Genomic DNA, 23911 nt, shown 5'->3' with positions numbered 1-23911 from the left:
TGCTAGTTGCTCTTACACAGCTGTTTAAACTTGAGAACTGCCAATCTTTAAAGAACAAAACTGAAAGGCACATATCAAACAGGCTAGACAATGTGACAAAAATAACTATGTAAGACAAATATTCTATTACCTATTCATTTTACAATAAAGAGCAATGTCAAAACCAATGAAGAGATTATTATAGTAAAACATCTCCTACACTCAAAAACAAAAATACAGTTAACTCAGTACTCTATTTAGATGATAGTTTTTATCACTATTAAGGTATTTAGATAGTGCAGACAGAAAATACACACATTAGCAGAAGGAAAGTATTTACTAAACTATTGCTTGATTAATAGCAGAAGAGCTTGTATATTAGTAAGATTTAGATGGGTCTTCCCCCTTGGTTTTACTCTGAAGTTTCAACAAAAAAAAAGAAACAAATACTACTAACATCTAAGGCTACTACAACCAACATCAAACAAACAATACCTTAGCATTAAAGCAATCCTCCTTAAAAGAATGTCTAAGCTGCAAACTATATATAGTGTATAAACACTATAATACATATATTTATTTTATTTCAGGGAATAGTAAAGAGATGTAGAATACATCACTAGGATTTTAGGGCTTGGGGGGAAAAAAAAAAGTCATGTAGCATGGTACCTACTGTGAGTTACAAGTCTGTCAGCAATCATCACTAAGAGAAGGAGAGGGGGACAGCAGTCACCTAAGGGCTCCTGAATGCTCCCAAAGCACTGAAGGTACATAAAGGGCAAAAAGGAAGTTGGAGGTAGAAAGTATGGCAATATATTATGCATAAACTAGGAAACTTACATGCTCATTTAGAACATATTTGCATAATCCAAGTGGCATTGATACAGTCCTTAAAGCAAAATGAATGACAGCTGAGGGGTACAGAGCCAGGTAAGACCCTGGAAGCCTACTGGAGGAACTGAAGACATCTGGAAGAACTTATCCCTGTGTCTGGATAATTACAGCACATTTTGTCCAAACCAGGACCTTAACTGGAGTATAACATCAGAAACAGTACCTAAACTTCAGATACCAACATATGGTAAGAACCCTATATCAAATGCTCAGAAAGAGCATCTCCAAACATCACTGCAACAACACCTTTTAACAGAAAAGCAAGAACAAAAACCACACAAGTGTGGTAAGAGTTAAAATTGACATTTTCTTTTAAACTGTAAACAGCTAAACTGTCCGAAACAAACAATTCGGGCAAAAATGGGAAAACAAAAGAAAGATGAAAAAAGTAGCAAACATCTTAAGTTGCAAGATGACTACTTTAAGGAACCTGTTAGGATTTATGATATTCAAGACCTTCTTATGGGAATTACTACCAACTCTTTCAACCTTCTCCCCTCCCCAGACATCTGATCATCTTCATTACTTTTGTGAAAATCTTTCCAATTGAGCTGTATCTCTTGATTACAATGCATGAACTGAAACAAATACGCCAGGTGATGACTTGCTAATACTGAGCAAAATAAAAAGTTACAGCAAAAGTCTTAGGCCCAGTCTCTAGAAAACTCACTTGGGGAAATTGCCTGAAGTTAAGTTGATTTCATACATGAACACTGAATTTTTACGTTATTCCAAAAAAAATTCTCATGACCTCTGTTACAACCACCTCTTCCCTCCTTTAGAGAGGAATGGTTGCATCTCTACCCATTTAAACACCTCTGCTCTCCACAGGCAGCTTTAACAATTCTGCTCAAGTTCCTTACACTTTCCTCTCCACCTGCTAGCAATATTGGATGCCTCTGTTAATCTTTCCTCTTCTCAGCCACAGTCCTTCATTACTGGGTGTCTGTGGCTCATGACTTAAGAATAAATGCAAAGCAATACCCACCTGTCCCAGATGGTCCTACTCAAAACCACTGTTTACTACTTACCCCTGGAGAAGAACTCATTTAGGAAAGTTATAACTGAAAATATTACTTTGTATTAAGGCAAGAGGCATAAAAAGTTAACACACGTTTTAGGAGAAAAGGACACCATCATGGAAAATCTGTAAGCCATACACAAAGACAAGAGCTTCTATACCAAAGTTCAGGCCCCAGATATGTCTTAATCCAACATGGAAGACATCTTGAATAGCCTGGTACTTTTTGTTTCTCTCATCTCTGACTAATCTTCCAACACCAGCCAGTTATTTAAACATTACATCCTACCTCAGCAACATGAGGCACAAGGGAACTTCTTGCTCAGAACTGCACTCTTAGCATGCCAAAGAATCACGAACTGAGCTTTAATCTAGAACTAAATTCAAAGGTATAATGGCTTGGACTTTACCATTGGTCATTAAAAATCAATTTAAACGCGATACTTCCAGCTAAATCATAAGTTAAGTGACTTCTTGTTCCATCTGGTTTTATTTTCACCTTGACAAATATATAGCCATACATCTCTGAGGCTCATGGCTTAACTTGGAGTTTCATATCAGAAATTAACACTCCTCTTGCTTCACATAGGGGAAAGGAGTACTTCTTGCATACTTACCAAATTATTCACTTGTTCCACTGTAAGAGCCAATACATTAGTGCAGTGTTGTAACTATTTTTTCAGAAGTGCAAAAACTTTATATACTGAGGTTGAATTCTCAAGTACAATAAACTCATTTCTACATTCCACATACTTCTGAAAGATGCTCAAAGAGAATGCAGAGTCCAGCAAGCATTCACACATCTTCCTTGAGGAAAAGATATCAGACAAATAGCAGTTCAGACAAGGGAAGGGCATCAAAATCCCATTATCCCACAAGATACCTTTATACCATTTGCTTGGAATATGAAATCAGAACATAAATTGAGAGATTCTCTAAGGGCACTATACTGCTCTACACAGTGGCCAATTAGGTCTTCCTCTTTCTACATTGCCCGATTTCTAACAGCTCAATAGCAGGGTCATTAACATAATCTGCTTAAAAAGTGATTAAACAGCTCAAACACTGACATAAAAACAAATGTCATTACTTCTCAGATAGGATGCCTCCCTGGATATTAATAACAGCTTATACTTCAGTCTACTACCTTCAGTTGTCTGCAGCCACAGAAGTACAGTACTATTTGACTTTACTCATGAAATCTACGTATTTTTCTACAAAAATCTTTGAAGAAAGTAGTAAGAACTTCAGTATCATATCATAGTAGTATCTAGATTCCATTTAGGTAAAAGTTTAAATAATAAACAAACTTCCACCCCAAAACCAACCAGCCCACCCTTCCTCCACCCTCCAGCCCCAGCAGAAGCCTTCCCCACCACTGCAAGAAAAAGGAAGCAGAAACCAAAACAGACATTCCAGAGTGATCGACATTTTAGATCCCATGTTAGCCAGGAGGGAGGGGAAGGCAGGGAAAAGAAAAAAGGGAACTAAAGAAGAGAAACCGCAAGTATGACAATATATTATATAAAATACTGACTTCCAAGTTAGCATATACATACTTACTCTTTCAAGCTTCCTAAAGCCAGTAACTGTTTTTTTAATTAAAATATTGTTTACAGATAACCTACTGAGTCTCTGGATGGCCAAATACAATTTTGAGTGTTCTAATTCCCAAACAAGTTCCGTGGGTTACCCTCAAAACTTGGCAGTTCAGTGACTTATTTTGAAATCGTTGATTGTAAAGTAGCAATAAATTGCCAGTAGTCACCAAGCTCCTCAGCCATACAGCATACAAATAAGATATTCAGCGTGTTACCACAGAGAGTTTTTAAGGTACCTATAATGTTGATACTGCCTCTAGTATCAGAAATTCAGCTAATTGCCTCATACACTTGATTCACTGAGAGGCTAAAAGTACTAACTGAGAAATCTTAAATGCTTTTCAATGTTCATTTAAAAACTTTTCAGATAGAGTAAAGCATCATACCAGAATACCAAAGAAATATAATATCTTTTTCTCTCCAATTATGGAGTATTAAAGAAGAGACAAAAAGAACTCTGAAAGTATTGGGGTTTTCTTGAATTTATGTTCTTCATTCTCCAATCCAAATACAGATTTGTGTGCTATTACTAGATTCTATCTTTTTTCCAGAATGCAGTGATACTAAGAATTATTCTATAAATAGGAGCTATCCCATTCATTACAAGAATGAGGTACAAATATACCATAATTTAGGCCAAAATATCTTAATATCAAAGCTTTTATTGTCTGCTATAAGGCATAAAAGTAATTCACAAAAAACTTTACATTTGCAGGACTGATGCTTCACATGTATATATAGTTACAGAAATAAGTTATTCATGTTTATCTTAAGCACAGTTCATAATAAATCTATTATCAACTATCAGCTTAATTATAAATTCTCAAAGAAGTTTAAGTTCTCCATAACACAGTCTGCACTTGCCACTATAATTTTTTATAAATTTTTGATCCTCAAAAACTTATCGGATTAAATATCAGGGACTAATATTTTGTGTCATTTCTTGTGTCTTTCCATCAAACACCTAAGACACTCGCAGACAATACCATATTATTAAATAAAACGGTATGAGAAAAAGCTGCTATCCATCTCCCTACATGAGAACTAAAAAACAAAGCATGAATTGACTGGTTTTATACTATATGCCATCATATTTCAGTTTAAAACCTAAAGAGCTTCTGTCATTTAAGTTCCATGTTTGTTTCTTTGTATAAGACTTCCAACTCCCCCCCAAATGGTTGTTACAGTTCTCTTTATGAAAAGCTGAGTTTTATAAAAAAATTCTTATTAAAAACAATCCTGATATTCAATTTAAATACAATATAATCATAAATTTAGTTTGAGACTTTAACCTGCTTGAAAACTTAAAGAAAGGTTAAAGGGATTCAGTTTTAATTAAACATATCTGTAGCAACCTGAATCTAAGTCTTAGGGTTTTGCAACCCAATTTCTCATCAGAATATTATTAAAGCTCATCTCAATTGAATGACAGTCTTCCATTCCTCTAGGCTTTCTGAGTACACTATCTTCCCCTTTGGGAATGAATACTTTACTATGACTGACGAATATGATATATAAGACAAATGCTTTTTTTCCCCCACATTAAAGTGATTTTTTTTTTGTCTTTTGACTTCTTACTGCCACATTTCATTAACATGCAGATACAACTACTCTAAGATATTAGTTCTAAATTTCTTCTGTCGTATGATGTATTACATGAAATATTTTAAATTAAGTAGAGTTTAGAAAACCACTGCAGTTTTTAGCTACTGTATTCTAGTATGTGTGCTTCCCTCCCCAACTTGCCAAGCCAATTTACAAGTTATATCCTCTTTTTAAAACACTAGTTAGTAACTTCATTAAAAGTCTGTTTTTAAAATGGCTATCTATTAAAAATACATTAAAAAATGTATTCTAGTCTTCAACTGTGTTGAGTAATTTAACTTAAAGACAATATTATACCCATCACACAAAATCCTTGAGTAAAGGGTGGGGTTGCAAGGAGTAGAGGAGGGGTAAGGAGGAGAATTTTCTGTGTGTTTATACATATCAACTTGAGCTATTAAAATATCCTCATCTAGCTGTCTTGCAGTCAGTACTGATAGCTGGTATAACTATAATCTAGCAGCAGGTGAACTATACTCGTGATTCATTACTCATTTTTGAATCTGAAGACATATGATTCCCATATTAAAATTATTTTTATATATTTATATATTCCCATATTAAAATTCAAGTACTGCACTAACCTATTTTATCAATGTCTATTTATCATTTATTTATAAATAATATCAATAAAAAGAACAAGGAGTATTTCAAGGAAAGTTACTCCATCATTCACTAGGTTAACTATCAAACAGGAGCATGTTGCACTAACTTTTCTGTTTGTCTTCCGCATTAAAAAAGATTTTTCTAAAAATAATAATTGTCTATAGACTCAAATTATCACAGTGAATAGTGGACACAGACCCTCCCACTGAGTTCTTAAGAAAAAGAGAAAATACAAAATTGCTGACAATTAAAATAGGTGCATTTTATGACTGATGTTCAGAAACTGAAGCTATAACATGAATATTTAGACACTTTCTTTTGCCTGTTCCATTTATAAGCATATTGATCTTGGGACTATGGAAAAACAGTACTAAAAGAGTACTGTTTGCTGTGAAGCACTGAAAAAAATCTTAACAATGGATCTGAAAAACACTGCCAGGGTAGTACATTTATTGCTGTATTACTGCACACATTTTTACAGAAGCTTAACCATAATACTTTAGAAAGCACCACCAGATACTACAGCTAATGGCATATGTAATGAGTCTTATCATTTTAAAATTATATAAGCAAATACAATTTCAAGTTCATGACTTCCTTCCTCAAATCCAGAGTTTGCCCTTCTAATAGTTTCCTCAAACAGGAGTAGGGAAGAACGAAAACTCAACATCTAAATTTTTGTTTAAGCAGTAGTTAACTGCCTCAAATGGGCAATTAATATTTTTTTTGTAATATAAATACACACACTGAACATTCACCAGGTAAGTATTTCTGCAAAACAGAAGTTGGATAAATAACACTGCATACTTTTGAAATGCAGTTAAATGAACAAAATAATTTCACAGATAAAGTCCCTGTAAGAGCTAGTAACAAAATTCCTAGCATCTTGATGGACTAATACCTAACCCTGAAGAAGGGATGGAGTAGAGAGGTGAAAGGGAAAAGACAGAACAAAAACCCCCAAAACCCCAAACAAAAAGGACCAAGTAGAATTAGTATTGCAGGATTTAAGAGCAAAAATGCATCTGACTCCCATTTAAGAATTTGAGGAACATGATTTGAGTGTAGCTAGCCTTCCGAATGAGGAGCAAGTTCATATTTGTCTCAAGTTCTAAGTGTATCAACATGTGCTGGTTTTGGCTGGGGTAGAGTTAATTTTCTTCACAGTAGCTGGTAAGGGGCTGTGTTTTGGATTTGTGCTGGAAACAGTGCTGATAACACAGGGATGTTTCAGTCACTGCTGATCAGTGCTCACACAGTGCTGAGGCCTTTTCTGCTTCTCACACCACCCCACCAGCGAGGAGGCTGGGGGTGCACAAGAAGTTGGGAGGGGACACAGGCAGTTGGGACAGCTGACCCCAGCTGACCAAAGGGATATGCCATACCATATGACGTCATGCTCAGCATAGAAAGCTGGGGGAAGAAGGAAGGGGCAGACATTCGGAGTGATGGCATTTGTCTTCCCAAGTCACTGTTACGCGTGATGGAGCCCTGCTTTCCTGGGGATGGCTGAACACCTGCCTGCCCATGGGAAGCAGTGAATTAATTCCTTGTTTTGCTTTTCTTGCGTGCGCGGCTTTTGCTTTACCTATTAAACTGTCTTTATCTCAACCCACAAGTTCTCACTTGTACCCTTCCGATTCTCTCCCCCACCCCAGCGGGGGGGAGTGAGCAAGTGGCTGTGTGGTGCTTAGTTGCCCGCTGGGGTTAAACCACAACATCACAGTAAGCAATGCAATTCCTCCATGTAATCCTGCCACCTTCCTGTTCTACTAACATCCTTCCTTCTGCTCCCCTCAAAACGGAACACCACCTATTCATTCCTAAGTATCTTAGTTTGATTTCAGGTCACCATTTTCCAGCAGGACTTTTGTCTACACTCATGATTAGTGGGAGTTTCAAAGGGCCTCGGTCCTTGGACAACACTGCTGCTAGATCAAAGATAAAGCAAATTATTCCACTGTTATTTGTTCTTCTCTGCATACAGTTTTATATAAGCCTACCTGTAGAGCTTTAGGAAGAACCTCAGGTAGTTTAGACACATTCAGCCTAAAGCTGCAGTGTGATCAGGCTAGAACCTTTAGACAAGTCACAGCCTTATGGGTATTAAAAAAATAAATAGATATACATAATACTGACCATACAATAGAAACACCTATGTTCTTAGGCTACTGCAATATAGAGTAAATTAATAGTTTAAGTTATGAGATGCCACTACACCAGTCAGCCACTACGTACACTTTTACTATCAGAATTTCATCATTGCTACAAAATTGTCTTTAAGTGAAGAGGGTATTGATCACAGTACAGGAGAGAAGAAATATTCCTAAAAATACTTACTGAAGTCACCCGCAAGAAACACTGCTTCTGCTCCCGGTGCCCACTCTTTGCAATATATTCCACCATCCACAAATTGGTTAACTCCAAAGGTTTTGTAACATTTTGAAAATTTATCAAGGCCTCCTTCACTTTCCTCAATGTTCTTCAAGCGGTTATAAAACAGGGAATACCTTTCAATGAAAATAGATAAAGTTTTTTAGAACTTTCAGTAAGTGACTTTCTTACATTAACAGTAACAAGTGTAAGAACACAAAAAACCCACCATTGAGACACACTGTCACATTATGTCCTAAGACTACAATATCAGATTCACTGTTCTCTACAGAAATAGGAAAAAAAAAATCAAATACAAACCATACAATGGTTGTTACATAGTGCAAAGTTGCAATCTTCACGTTTGTCTGTATTTTTTTCTACTTTATGGGAACAGTTTGCACTTTAAGTCTAAGACTACAACTCCTGATTGGCAGTCAAGAAATCATAGTATTACTACACAACAGGAGAACTTCACACTCTGAACAGCCTAGCACTTTTTCCTCCATCTTATTAATATTGGACACAGGCCTCCTAGGGAGAATTGTATAGCCCTGCCACATCTCTCACAGCCAATTTTAATAGGCAATCTCAGGACACTGAAAAGTTTTCAGTACAGCATATGGTGAGTACGGAGAAAGTAGTCTGGCACTTGCAGAAAGCAGCTCCTCAGGCAGCCTGTCTACAGAGACCATCAGCAAAGAGTTTGGAGTCCCCTGACACTGCAACAATTTGGAAAACAAAGTTACCATTTTGTGGAAGTAATTATTACCCTACCTACCCTGGTAGGACATGGAATGGCCTAAACCTCTAACATAAAAATTTACCAGTGACAGTTTGGAGGTGGTTTTGGGGGAGTTTTGGTGTTTTTTGTTGGTTTTGGTTGTTGTTTTGGGTTTTTTTAACTTATTTTGCTATGTTTTCTCCAACAAGCTCCCATCAATTCAAGAAACACACATCAGGTGCACAATATAAACAAGAAGGTCAACTTTGACTCCTAAAACATGAGCTATTATGTAAAGAAGCACAGATAAAAGCTTCAGTTGAGAATTTTATTAGTGCTACCTGTACAGTTTGTTTGTTTTTAAATAAGACATCCCCAATGTGTTTGTGTTCTCCATAAATGTAAAGGAGTCTTCCGAAGTGTATAAAAACTAGTAAGAATCACAGTAAGACCAACCTGTCTGCCTCATTACACTTACTGTATTTTGAAAAAGGAAATAGAAACAGTAAAGAAGCAAAACAGCACTATGGGATGATACCTTGTTGGGGTGGAGTGGAGGGAAGAAGAGAGGTAGTCTGTCTGCTGTGTCAGGACTTAAGACACTGCTGATTTGTTTTAAAGCTTTGTGTTTTAGAATTGGCCCTTAATTAGTTCAAAGTAGAAGATTAAAATGTCTATTTAGTGGTTAAGGTTAAAAATAACATTATGTACATTAGAGTACTATGACTACTTTCAAGGTTAATTTCCCAGCAAGTTTTTATTATGAAGACTGATGCTCACCTTTAAAGACAGCAAGATTTGAAAAATGCCTCAGGACACACTATAGCAAATACATTTGTAACTTTTTGCCCATCCACCTGCATCGTTCCTTTAAAATTTGCTCATGGGTATAATCCTCATAAGCGCATTACTAACTACTACTGCTATGATAATCAGTTTCATTTATAGTGCTTGAGGGAAAATATTTTGTCAGATTTCCAAGTATGGAAATCTTGGAAATGTTGACTGACTTAAGTTTTAACCAACTGCAATCACAGAAAGATTTATATAAATAAAGTTTAAATACAGAAACACAGAGCAAGTCAAACAGCCTCAAAAGTTCAACATATGACAATTGGTAAAGGCAAAATTACTCCATTTATTGAAGGGTTCTCCCTGAAAAAAAAAAAAGTAGTGTTTTGATTTGTATAGGGGTTTTTTTAAGTTTTAAGCCTTCCTTTAAAATATACCGATTATATTATACAAGAACACTATCTGCAAATTCCAGTTTCTCAGCTATACATAAGCTCTTTCAAAATTGCTGCCTGTCATGTATTATTTTTAACTAGTTCCACTGCAGCTGAAGCAGGAACCCTTTTGTATATGCTGTAGGTAGCTGTTATAACTCCAGAAAAGATTTAACTGAAGCAATGAATTTGACACACTTAAAATACAAAAGGCATTTTGGAATAGGTTATCTACTTAAAATTAATCTTACACACACTATGAAAACGTATTTGTACCAAGTGTTTTAAGAACACCTTTGGCTGGATGTGGTATTTCCCACGTTCAGGAAGAAGTAGAAGTGGTAAGCTTCATCTTTAAAACAAAAGTCATTCCTCTCCAGCTTTCAAATATTTCTATGACTGAGATGATACATTTATTAACAGAGAAGAACAGCAGGTCACAGAAAAGGACTGAAATTTCTGTGCAGAAAAGAAAAAGGCTATGATAATCTTCATATAACCTAGAGGCACACATATGCTGACTGCTTACTACTCTTTCTCCATGAGTCCTCCCTAGCAAAGGGGAAATCAAACCCATTCATCTCATTCTAATGAAATAAGCAGCAAACAGGTTTAGGATTTGAGAGAGAGTTTATGGGGTGGGAGGGATGAAAATGGACTTTCAGAAAGCAATTATAAAATTAATGTCTTTGGGGAAAAGTCACTGTAAGCTCTGGATTCTTGTTACAGCAGCACTAAGAGTACATCCACTGTTTCAGTTTTTGTCTTTCAGTAAATTCAAAGTTTAGGCAAACAAAGAGACCACAACACTTAATATGTGAAGTGATCGTGAGTATTACTGTAAAAAAAACCACTATTTTTTGCTCGCTTTGCAACAGTGGTGAGCAAGATTACATGCTCAATAAAAACAATTTTTTTTGGAGGACAGGGGTCAAGGAAGGAAGCAGATTAGAAGAGTTGTTGATCAGGGATGTAAAACACTATTACAATAATAGCTTTTTATATAGATTTTGAACAAGTAATACGGCATCATGTACATAGATTACAAATGCTCCTTCAATTTGTATACAAGCACGCTGCTTGTGATAGAGCAAGTTAATTCAGGTACTACTGCTGCATCACCATTGCAGAAATCATGATTATTCGAACAACTAGTGGTCTCCATAATTGTTTTTAGATTATATTCTAGAAAGCATTTAGTTTTAATTTTTTTAACCACCTCCTGAAATTATCAAATATAGAATTGTAGTTTGCTCAAAGTTCATGAAAAACCCACCGGCTTCTGAAATGGATCAATTACTTGTGAACTATTTTAAAAACTCATCTCAGGAGATTAAATACATCTGGACACAGAACAAGGTTACCTGTCAAAGAAGGTCCTTGTAAGACAGCAGAAGCATAGTTCTGTATCCTGTTGCTGCTTTAAAGGAAAAGATTCAGTTAAGTGCATTCTCATGATCCAGATTCAGGAAGCTTAAGGTTTTGCTTTCACAGAAATTTTGGCTTTCGTTTCTGTATTACTGAAGCTTGTTAAACATTTTTAATCTTCCAAACTGAAACCCCAGGATTACACACAAAGCGACAATAAAAAATTTTGTTCAACCAATTCCAAAGATTTATACTGTTTACTAATAGCACACAAGTGTTAAAAAGAGGAGAGGTAGACATTAGATTGATGAGACTGCATCTTGTGATCCCCTCTTAACACTGAAAGTTATGTCATATTCAGTTATGCATATATACTCATATGACATATATATAGTCAGACTCTGGACACAGGACACATTTCAAAGGTGAGACAATCTCGTAAAACTTTGGACATGTGAATAGTCAACAACGGCATCCAGAGCTACAAGTCAGGACAAAAGGCTGAATTCTGCCTTCATACTTTTCAAGTCTTCACAGCTTAATGAGTAACTGCAAAGTCTTGAGATTTTTCTACTTCCCTGCGTTAAAGTTGACACTGAAGAGTATTACAAGGTAAAAACCGTACCCAGGTATGCCTTGAAAAGTACAACCATTACTTTTGGGACAAAAAAGCTGAATAGAGCAACAACAGGATCTACAGAACTTCAGGTACAGAGGGTCTGAAATAACTGGAAAAAGTCATACATTAAGTCCCTTACTACAGCCAGGTACAACAACACACATCTGACAAGTGCGGACAAGGGGGCTGCTTTTGGTGTATCCCTTGCTCCGGGAGTTCTTATGAAGAAGCAAGCTTTTCAAGTCAAGCCACATATCCATTCATCTTGCCTCTGTTAACTGACCAATGGGTTTTAAAGCTAAAAATACTGAAATTAGGTGGTTTCTTCAGACTTACTGGAAACAAGTACTTCATATTCTTAGCATTTCCCCAAGCACACATACGCCCAGCTTGAAACAAGACATTTGTTAACAGAACTATTAACTTTTACACCAGCATTTTTTCCCCTCCTCTACCATTATTTCACTATGAAATACTAGTAATCGTAAACATCATTTGCAACGGGGTCACAACAGTCTTTTCTATTGTTATATTCATAATTTGTAACACAGCATTACTTTAAAATCCCACGCTTTATATACAGCTTTGCTTAAACTCTTACAATAGAAGTGTAGGAATTGGCTGACTTTCTATAGAAGCAGGATTAAAACATCAAACATGAATTAGTATAATGGCTATCCAGAAAGCAAATATCTTGCCAATAAAATAACCTTCATAGTGAAGGAGTAAAGACAATATTAACTCAGTAGCCACTTCAAGGGTTTACATTTCAGGTGAGCACTTATCCCTCACACTTCTACCACTAAAACACCCTCAAATATTTTGTCTTACAGATACCTAAAGATCTAAAACTTATACAGTAGAAGTATACAGTTATCAGAAAAAAAGATGGCCTGAAATCTTTCAGTTCAATGCAAATCTATACAGTTCTTTTCCAAAGAAATAATGTTCTATTTATTTGGTAACGATGATATACAAAACCCTCCTGATGCTGCAGTTCCTGTCACCACTGACTTCATTCAGCTGTTGATCCCATTAACTCTCAGGCATATGTTAAAATTAGTAGCTTAAATATGGAGCATAAGAATAAAAGAGTTAAGCCCCCCCCTCCTCCCCAAAGACAACTGCATTAGTGAAATAAGACTTGGCAGACTATTGAAGAAGTCTGATGGTAAGTCAGAACACTGAATTGGGGCTCACATAAAGCCTTCAGGTCTTTATTCTTCCAGGCAACCAGAGGTTGCTGCTACTAACTCACTCCTTCCTGGCCACCTTGTAAAATGACAAAAAGGTATTCTAATATTTTAAACTTTTAGGTTTAGCCATATAAGCTTTAGGTTCTTAGGCATCACAGTAATCTAAACAGAAACAAGTATAATCAAAAAGGCCTTAGCAGCATACAAGATACCCTCATTTAATCAGTCTGATGCTAAACTCCAAGATGGCTACAAAACTTCAAGCCATTTTTATGACCATTCTCATACCTTTTTATAAAGTTGTAGTTATTGCAGTTTATAGAACAGACAATCAACTTATTTTAAGACCTGTGGTGTCAACACTGAAATTAATCATTTTAGTCCCTCTTCTGCTTATGATGCTGATTTTAGTAGCTATTCATCTTTTAGATTCCTTTTGTCCACACCAGCTTTTGTGTCATAATTTATTGCTACAATATTGGCCTAGTATTAATGCTAATTTATTCAAAACATGAAAGCAAATAGGAGAGACTTTGATAATTGGTGTCCACATAGAAAGCCCAATTCTGCAGATACCAAAGCAAAAAGGATATGAAAGAAAATGCCCAGTAAGGTACTCTCTGTAGCCAAATCCTTCCATTTTGCAATAAATACAAACATTTACAGTAATGTCAGTGTTAAAATAAAGCTACAGTCTAAATGAAAATAAAACTCCCAGCTACTTAAGTCTGTTACATTTCTTTACACTTCTTCCAATGTAGGTGTTGGAAAGACTAAAATACCAAAAGCAGAAAGGGAAAAATTGTTTGTTTTCCCCCCTTCCTCCTCATTTAAACAACAAACCTCAAGAAAAACTGTTCTAGATTTTGAGATCCCACTTATCCTATTTATCAGCTTAATCCTGAAGCCTCTTAGGGGAATGCTGCCTCTTATTTTCATCCTGCTACTCTTCCCTGCCACAGAAGAAGCTGTATCAGCATTACAGTAAAACAGGGAATAGGAGAGCAAAGAGGACACCAAATCCTGTCTTGTACCATCACTGACGTATCATGAACAACGCTATTCATCAACTTACTGTGATTTCTGAACTCCATTTTCAAAACCGCCTTGGGTCCCCCCACACTTATTACTATGACTGGAAAACTGGTACAGCACTTTGCTGAAATTGTAGGATCTTCTTAACAACCCCACACAGCAGCTCTGTTTGAGGGCTAACATACCATCATCCTCTGCTCCAAAATTACACTGACCCGAAATTCTCCTGCAGCTTTCCAGTCATAGTACTGGAATGTACTGGCAATGTGAAACTCATTTACCTACTGATATGGACAGACCATCAAAACATTCCCTGTTTTGGTATAGATCCACTCTATCTTATGATCCATGTGGACAATCAAAAGGGTAAAAAAAACTGTAACAGAAAACCCCCAAATCATCAGTGTAGATGCACCACACTTTCACCAACGTAATACCATTTACAGATTACTTCCCTATAGGATGAGGAATAAACGGTCACAGTTTTTAAAGGTTTATTTCTCCACAATAACGTATTATTCAAATAAAGCCACACTTTGAAATTTGGCAAATAAGGAATTGAAAATTGCTGATTTTAGTTGTGATAGTCTACTGCAGGAACATGAGAAAGGATTAACAGCTAGTTTTTGAATTATATACCAAGAAAGGCTCAGGAGCTGCAGTTCTCCTCCTGACATCACAGGCAGCCCATTCTTTAGAGAATGATGTCCAAGATCTTGCAGTGCTGTCATCAACTAGCAGTGATGGGTATCATCTAAGTGCCTACGTTGAACATGTAAACAGCAACTGCTTCTTTAAAAACCTTGATAGCTATGGAAGAAGAGCAACTGTTTGAAGATATGATGTTAACACTTAGGTCAAACTTCTGTACTTAAGCAGCTCTTACCACTATGCATCTAGTCAAAAATGTTCATCTGCAGCAGTAAAATTTGCGCAGAAAACTGTTATAAAAACAGACTTCCCTGTGGTCTGCCACAATCCTCAGGGTAACTAGTCAAATTCAACAAGCAACATGCTGTGGTATTTCATAGACCCTGCCTAAAAAATAGGCATTCCTACCTCCAAATTTGATCGGATACATCTATACAAAGCCACATGGTCCAGGCTCACCGGATCAGGGGCACTAGCTTTTTGATCTCCACACTGCAGTCCACTGTGTGCAACAAGTATCTTTAATCACCATTAGTAAATCACAGAAGTGGTAATTGCCACCTCATGAAGCACAGCTGTAAGGTCTCTGATAAAGACTGTGCTGAACTCTCACTGAGTTTTCCTGGAAAGCCAGAGCAGAATTAATTTCTTTCAAGGTAGTCAAAGGAGGAACACGTGGGAATATGAAACTGGACAATCCTGAAACAATCATCACTAATAATGCCCATTTCTGTTCCTGCTGTGACCCCTACCACTTCAAAGAAGAAAAAGAATAAATGAAAAGATGAAAATAGAAGTTGAAAATGTACATGCAACACCTCTGAATATCTCAAAATAAAGAGCATGGGGCTGTTCACAAGTTACCTTTTCTAATATTGCTGCTATCACTTTGAAGATGCAGTTACAAAATTTTCACTGACACCGAAGCCAGTGCAGAGTCCCTGCTCAGATTAGTGAGTCCCCAATTCTCATCTTCTCCTTTGTTCTGTAGTTAGTTATTCCCTCAAACTGTCCTCATTCAGCTGCTTATAAGGGGGGATGGATTGAAGGAAGATAGGAGTAGGATGGATCAAGTTCTTCCTAAAGCAAATTTCTGCAGTCCAACAAATCAAAGACAGACCGTGTTGAACTAGAATTATGTGGCAGAAGCAAATTCCTGTTTGCAGTTGCTTCTTCAACTTTATTCATCTCTAGTGAAAGTATATCAAAACAGAAGCCTTGGATTTTATTTCATTCTTTTCTCCACCTCACTTTTCATTTGATTGTTCAGAGTATTACACAAAGTAATCACACTTAAGGAAAATAGTAAAGGCACAGTAAATGTCAGGTAAGTACAACTACTTCAGAACAGCAGACTTACTGTATTTTAACTTATATCAACTTTATAGTTTTAGATGATTGACTTGCACTTTCTGCATAGAGAAGTCCTGTCTCATTCAGGTAATCTTTTTAACATACATTTAAATAGGTTAAGCAACATCTGAACACGTGTAACCTTTGAAGTGTTAGAAGAATTCTGAGAGATATGAGATATGCTCTAGAAATACAGGATAGCAATAGCTGATGTTTACGCAGATCAAGAAAGAGACGATCATTTAATTTTGCTTTTCTGCAGGTTAAAAGTAATAATCATGACCTTAAAAAGTCTGTGCGTGGCTAAATCTGAATTTCCCAGAGGTTCTAGTTGCTCTATTAGAATTATTCACTACACAAGTACTTTGTGTCTCTCCCAAGCCAGAGGCAATTTAACACACATTTTCAGCTGAAAACTAAGGATACCACAGGTTGTCCAATGATATTAAGTTCCTTCCAGGTGTAATAAGATTAACTGTTATCCAAATAATTTGGGGATACAGTTATTCCAATAAGGAACTTACACAGTTAAACCATTTCTGTTACGATTTCTACCGAAGTGCTTTATTACTAGTTACTAAAAAGACCACCCAGCAGACAACTCATAAGAGTGAGCAAGAAAGGCCAAAAATTTCAAAAGCAACTTCTCCAATTTTCTTCTATTCTGCAGATAACGAATGTCAACATGCAATTTTTCATTTCTTCCTTTCCAACAGACAGGACAGCTCTGCTCTGTGCTTTTCTAGTCTCCCCAGGAGATTTCTTTAAAGTTTACCCAAACGAACAGAGGGAGGGGAAGAGATCCAGCAGCGTCTGCTATTACTGAATCCCATGAACATAGTGGCTTTTCAATAGCTACATCCAAAAAGCTCCTTCAAGTAAATGCATTCATTTGAGTGTCCTTACGACTTCTCTCCAACTAGAATAAATCTGTAATATTGGAAGCTACACTGGAAATGGAAGCAGAAGCAGTTTAAAAAAGGAAATGCAATAGCACCTGCAACACCTTACTTCAGTAGTTACTTACAATTTCTGGGCACTTTCCATGGTGAGCAAACAGATGTAAACTCCCAACTCTCTTTGGATGTTCCATGATTTCATTATGGAGAGGTAACGCAGCTTTGTGTCTCAAACTAAATGCAGTATCTTAAAAATTAAGAAGTATTTGCTTGGGGATAATTAATGAGTAATCATTTGCTCTGTTGGAAGTTATTCATACAGGACAAGTGACTGATTCAGCATCAACTTTTTTCAAAATAATTTAAAGTGCAGTGACATGCAAGTCAAGCCCTAACAACAACATACAGTCTAGTACATAGGAGCACGACAAAACAAAAACTAGCAGAAAACAAAGGGAAACTACAGAATTTTTCTTGACATCCTACCAGCAGTTGCTATTTCTACCAGAGATGTTAAGACCTGTAATCTATGAAGTCTAATAAAGATAAATATGTTTCAGTAGTATTTTAGCAGGAAGATTATTTGCTGACTTAAGTTCTGGCACTGTGCTTTCTACACAATACAGGGGACTAGAAGCAAGCCTCTTTCCTGCTTTAAACATTAGGATAACTTAGTGGCTTCACCAGCATTTGACAGCTGTAGTGTTTTTGCCATCAGCTTCATAATGAACATACAGTGCTCAATTCAGAACCAAATGCAGGAACGATAACAAGATGTATCAAACGCAAACTTAATGTAGTCATTTAGTAATAATTGCTCCCCTGACTTATCTAAACCAATCCCACTTCTAAGAACACCCTTCCCCACAATATTTAGAGGCTCTTACCCACCCCCACATATGTTTGTTCATTTATCACCCCCCTCAGTTTATTAGAAACACATGGATGCACCTCACAGGATAAGTGTAACAGATTACTAGTGTTTAGAAGGAGCAAGAGGCAATTTCTTTCCATCAGAAGCCTAGCAAACTACGTAGAGACATCAATTTAAGCGAGAGAGGAGAAGAAAGAGAAGTGTATACATAAGTATTAACACTTGCTACAAGAAAGCCATTTTCTCTTTTACCCTCTATTGAAATAAAAGGTATATATGCTTTTTTAAAACTAAAAGACACCCCCAAAAAACCCCACAGCCATCCCCAGAAATCCTTACGATACTAAGCTGTGTTACAGCTTCCCGGAACAGCATGGCTATGTATATTCTATATCTGCCAAAGCACTCAAGACAGCTTCCCTGTCATGAGGGAACAGTCTAAATAAAACAGCAATTACAAAATTATGTGACTTCTATACGTTTTTTCTTTGTATATAACGAAACAAATTTACCAGTAGCATACTTCATTTATTTTGTTTTACACATCTGAACATTTATCAGATAAACACTTTAGGTATGAGATTTCTTCATTTAATAGTCTCACTATCCCTCTGCTAAGTAGTCTTAATTATGCATGAATTGTACACTAAAAACCCTCTTTTAGCTACAATAATTTGCTTGTCTGTTGTGATGATATATGAAGCAAGTTGATGGAGTTTTTTGAATTAACGCAAGCAAAACTCCATCCTATTTGAGCAGAAAGCTGCAGAAGTGTAGAGACAGACTTCTTTCTCGAAATCAGTAGACTAAGACTGTGTTAGCTCATGTTTCATATTACACAAGAGAAAATAAACTGAAAGGTCAGTTGAACAGTTACAGCATTGCCCTTTTCCAAGGTAATCAGCAGAGCATGTAGCAAAGACGTGAACGCAAGCGTGACTGGAAAGACAGTATCTGATAAAGAGGCTTTTGCTGCCAAAAGTATGTGGGACAAAATACCACTCTCTCGATGCCCGTCGAGGAGTGTGGCATACTGCAGGCCTTATTTCAGTAAGTCTGATTTATTAGTCTAATTTGAAATTGTGTTCTTGTTAAACATTCAGGTTTTCATATTGCCAAAACACACTAGATTATGTAATACTGAACATTAATCACATTCTCAGGTAAGCTACAGAAACAGTATCATTATTAATTGGTTTGTAATAGAGACACAATACAGTCAAAAATTCATCTGGTTTACTAATGCATTTTCACTTTAAGTATACAAATTCTTCTTGTTATTCAGTACTATTTAACTGGAAACTGTAAGGTAAATTTCCCCTCCCTCCCCCATATTAAAAGCAGTTTATTTTTCCTCTTAGAAGCATGTATTCATTAGTGGAACCTTCCAAAACCGCTTCTACTCATCATATTAACATATGCTTAAAAACACCTTAATCTGGAAACAACTCACTCAATGTTTTATTTACCAGAATTCCTTTAATGAAGCTGTAAATAACAGCATATCAATTCCCATTTGATTCCACTGCCAACTATTTATAACAGACTATCTTCATATTAATAGATATCAAGGTCTAGTTGGGGGAAAAGAGTCAGTGATTCCCACAGCACTAGTACAAAGCTGAAATCAAAACACAAACTAAAAGCGGTAGCTACACAAGAGGCTTCAGGGAAAAAAACCCACAGAATTTCTTAAAAAGAATTTATAACATGCCTTTTGGTGGGCAAGTGTTACTACCTCTTGAAGGTCTTCAGTAACCTAGAAGTGTCAGTCAGTACCATTTCTAAAGCAATTATTTGTGTGGTGAGAACCAGCCCACACACCTCCTATGGGTTGTAAAAGCTCTGCACATAGTGACAGGATAGTCTGGACTTCAGTAACTATTTAATTTAATTTTAGTTGTTTAAATAAAGCTATTTCGAATGTTGTGGTTTTTTGGTTTTGGGTTTTTTTTTTTTTAATTAGCTTGCCACACCAGTAAACAAAAGCAGCCACCTGTTTCTTCTCAAATTTGGATTTTAAGTCTGCTGCATCAGTTTGGCTTCCACATTCTCAGTAATGCTGCAAGTAACATTAACTGGCATAAATGAAGCTCAACACAATGCTAAGAAAGACTTATTGTTCTAAATAAACACCCAAGAAGTTAAGAATCAAAAGTTTTAGTTGTCTACCAAACAGGAAAAAGCTTTTAAGTCAGAAGTCACTTCTGACTGTTTCAAAGAAAACACCAGATATTCCTCACTACCTTTGCCACCCAACCCACTTTAGCAGGCACATTATGTAATAAGAATTGTTATTTGAGTTTCCTAACAAAACTGTGCAGTTGCTCTAGCTATAACTTCGTTGTTAATTTCCGTAAGTCTTACTTCACCACCTTTTAAAGTATGTTCCAGAAATTAAAAACAAAGCCTTGACCCAGCAATGTGTGCCTGCAGCCCAGAAAGCCAACTGTATTCTGGGCTGCATCAAAAGAAGCATGGCCAGCAGGTCGAGGGAGATGATTCTGCTCCTCTATTCCACTCTCGTGAGACCCCACCTGGAGTACTGCATTCAGCTCTGGGCATAAGAAGGACATGGACCTGTTGGAGCAAGTCCAGAGGAGGGCCACAAAGACGATCAGAGGGCTGGAGCACCTCTCCTATGAGGACAGGCTGAGAGAGTTGGGGTGGTTAAGCCTAGAGAAGAGAAGGCTCTGGGGAGACCTTATAGCAGCCTTCCAGTACCTGAAAGGGGGCCTGCAAGAGAGCTGAAGAGGGACTTTTTACAAGGGCGTGTAGTGATAGGACAAGGGGTAATGGCTTTAAACTGAAAGAGGGTAGATTCAGACTAGATGTAAGGAAGAAATTCTTCACTATGAGGGTGGTGAGGCACTGGAACAGGTTGCCCAGAGAGGTTGTGGATGCCCCCTCCCTGGAAGTGTTCAAGGCCAGGTTGGATGGGGCTTTGAGCAACTTGGTCTAGTGGAAGGTGTCCCTGCCCATGGCAGGGGGGTTGGAACTAGATGATCTTTAAGGTCCCTCCCAACCCAAACCATTCTGTGATTCTATGAAGATTTAACGGATCAGATCAATGGCTTGTATATTCAAGCAGTTCACTATTTGAAAGTCATGTTGGAAAGTTAAATAAGAGTCTTCTCATCCCCTGATAACCATCAAACAAGCAAAAATCCCCCTTACTACAGGGCTGTTTCTTTGTCAAAGTTTAAGCAGATTTAAATGGATAGCCATCTTAAGAGGCTGTCAAAAAGATAGCTAGAGGAAAAGTACCCACAGCAACACCCAGCTTCTTTACTACTGCACCAAGCCTTGCTCCCTGTAACAGTTTTCCTCTCATCTAGCGTGACCACAAACCTATGGTATTCCACCTAATTAAATAACTCTTTAAATCCTATTAGTTTAGCCTCAATTTTAGGATGTGCATGTATTCATACACCACCTAAACAAGGTGTTTTGTTTTCCCTTTCTCATGCACACAAATATACTCCCAACGTAGGTTTCTTCATGGCCTTTAAGTATTTGTCACCCACTTTTAGATTACCTCTCTGTATTTTACTCTGACAAAGAAAACTTCACAATACTCCAGGAAAGAAAAGCATGTGTGAGATTTTTACATATCAAGACTAGATAGAAAAACGAGTATTAAACATGGGGTGGGAAGGAAGGTATACTTTTGCTTTTGTTGCTGACCACTATGCCAGTTTTGATCAATCTTCATTGGTTTGAACAAGGAGTGTTTTATTTTTAGGCTCAGTAGCTGTATGGGGGTATTCATATAGACCACACATGCAACTCACCAAGCACGCCTGGTCTGCTAGCTGGGTTCCCTGTAACGTCAATGAAGAAAAGTAGTCCTTTTAGAAGACAGTTTTAAGGAAGAAAACATTACCTCCAGTGACTGGAAAATAAGATCTGAAGGGATTTGGGGGTGGGGGGAAGAACACCACTGAGCTACTTCACCTTCTACATTATCACACCAGCTTCAGGTGCCTTAGCAGAAGCACTGCATTGGCTTCATAGCACAAGCTTGTCTAAATTTAATTAACTGCTTTCACTGCAGACAGGACCAACAAGGAAACCCAAGCACTCTTAAACAGTTATACACTCCACAATGCAAAGTGTTTATAATTTAGTATCAACATGCTAGAAGTATAATTAGAATTTGTGTACTTAAGAAATGTCTGTAACTAGTCCCAGGCAATCAAGTCTCTTCCCACAGAAGACGAGCAAGCAAAAAGCATGTGTTGTTGTTGACTGCTGCTGTGAATAGTTGTATACAACTGCTTACTTCATTCGTGGCCAAGCATTTTCAAAGGTGCAGTCTAAAAGCTGCTCTTTCTCCAGACTTCAGTAAGAATGAGTACAAAGATAAAAAATACTAGTCGTTAACTGATTTGCACCATCATCTAAAAAAGAGAAGTATAAACATCAAATTCTTAGAGTTGTTATACTGAATATTCAAACCTCTTTAGTAAAGAGTTCAGTTTTTACATAGTCCGGCTATTCTTCTGAAACATTAAGCTACTGTAGCTCCTTGACACAATCTTTAATCTGACTATATGAATCGCTGCATGCCAAAAATTTGTTAAGCACTTAACTGCAGAAAGAGCACTACTCAGCAGTCGTTGGATTCATCCCAACCACATACCCATTTTCACGTGATTTAAGCTCCTAAGTACATATGACATAACTTCCTATGAAGACACCTGCCTTCTGATGGGATTGTAGCTGTATCTGATGTTAGCAGGGACAGCCTTATAATCATAGAAGTCATCATTACTTTGCAGCCTCCAAGCATGTTAGTCTCCTGTCTATAATGTGACTTGCCTGTCACAACATTAGAAAGCTTATGATTCAAGTTTTGAATTGATATGACTAAAGAAAATTGTAAACAAAAGAGAGGGGAGAGTATTAACTAATACTGCATTACTATGCGAGACTTAAGTCACCTACCATAAATGACTCAAAACTTAGCAAGACAGTGAAGTTTACATCAGAATTTTGAATATCTGAAGTGACAAGGTAACTTGGGACACACAGAAAGCCACTTGCAACATTTCAGGGGGTGCAGGAGAAGGAGGAAGCAAATCCCCACAGACTTAGAAAGACTGGTATTGCCAGGGTTAGTTGCCCTGATATGCTGCACACCCAAGTGCAACCGTAGTCTTACTCTTAGAAAGTACTACTGGGAAAGCTTCAGAGATCATGGTATATTAACATTTGTCTAATACTAGGAGTTAAGAAATACAAGATGAACAGGCTATCTACTGGGTGGAGAAAACCCCTCTGTTTTTACAATTTCAGATTCATCTTGTCTGCTTAAGACTCTATGCACCTTCTAAAACAATTATTAAAGTTAGAGAAGTCTTTCATATCAAATTTTGACACAAAAGCTGTATTCACACAGAACCTTTTGTATAGAAAGTTAATATTACTAGGCGTTCACTCCAGATGGATAAGCTTAAACAGCAAAAAGGTTGAGCAATATAGTAATGGACTATATGTTGTATAGGATTTCCCTTTTTTAGTAATTCTCCACCCTCACTATGACATTCCTATGACTATCTAGTATGGTTTTTCCTCTTTATAGAGGAATTTAGACAATTTACACTGGCTGACCTGCTTGAAAAGTTGTATTTTAAAGTACAAAATAGAAAAAGCAGTGCACTATACTCTTGACTGAAAAAATATAAATACATATATGATTATCCACAAATCTGTGTGTTTACATTAGGTGTATACACATACAATATCCCTTCATTCTCCCCTCTCCCATCTGAAACACATACAACAGAACATAAAAGTAATATCTCTTTTATTGGAACTAAGCCTAGAAAAAACACTACTAGCGCCAATTCTCAGCCTGGAGAGCTGCCAAAGTAAAGCCTAC

The 23911-nt window shown here is 36.9% G+C and overlaps 1 protein-coding gene across 1 annotated transcript in view; it reads right to left on the bottom strand.

Annotated features, from left to right (window-relative positions):
* GBE1 (glucan (1,4-alpha-), branching enzyme 1) overlaps nucleotides 1-11485 on the bottom strand; it is a 147324-nt gene extending 135839 nt beyond the window's left edge. The window contains exons 1-2 of the mRNA XM_009327886.1: nucleotides 11394-11485; nucleotides 8047-8216 (exon numbers count right to left, since the gene is read on the bottom strand). Of these exons, the coding sequence (XP_009326161.1) occupies nucleotides 8047-8216; nucleotides 11394-11485 (262 nt within the window). The remainder of the gene's footprint in view (nucleotides 1-8046; nucleotides 8217-11393) is intronic.
* Between the last annotated feature and the right edge of the window lie 12426 nt (nucleotides 11486-23911).

Source organism: Pygoscelis adeliae, unplaced genomic scaffold, assembly GCF_000699105.1.
Source record: "Pygoscelis adeliae isolate BGI_AS28 unplaced genomic scaffold, ASM69910v1 Scaffold14, whole genome shotgun sequence".
Lineage (NCBI taxonomy): Eukaryota > Metazoa > Chordata > Aves > Sphenisciformes > Spheniscidae > Pygoscelis > Pygoscelis adeliae.
This window is presented reverse-complemented; position numbering and strand designations above follow the sequence as displayed.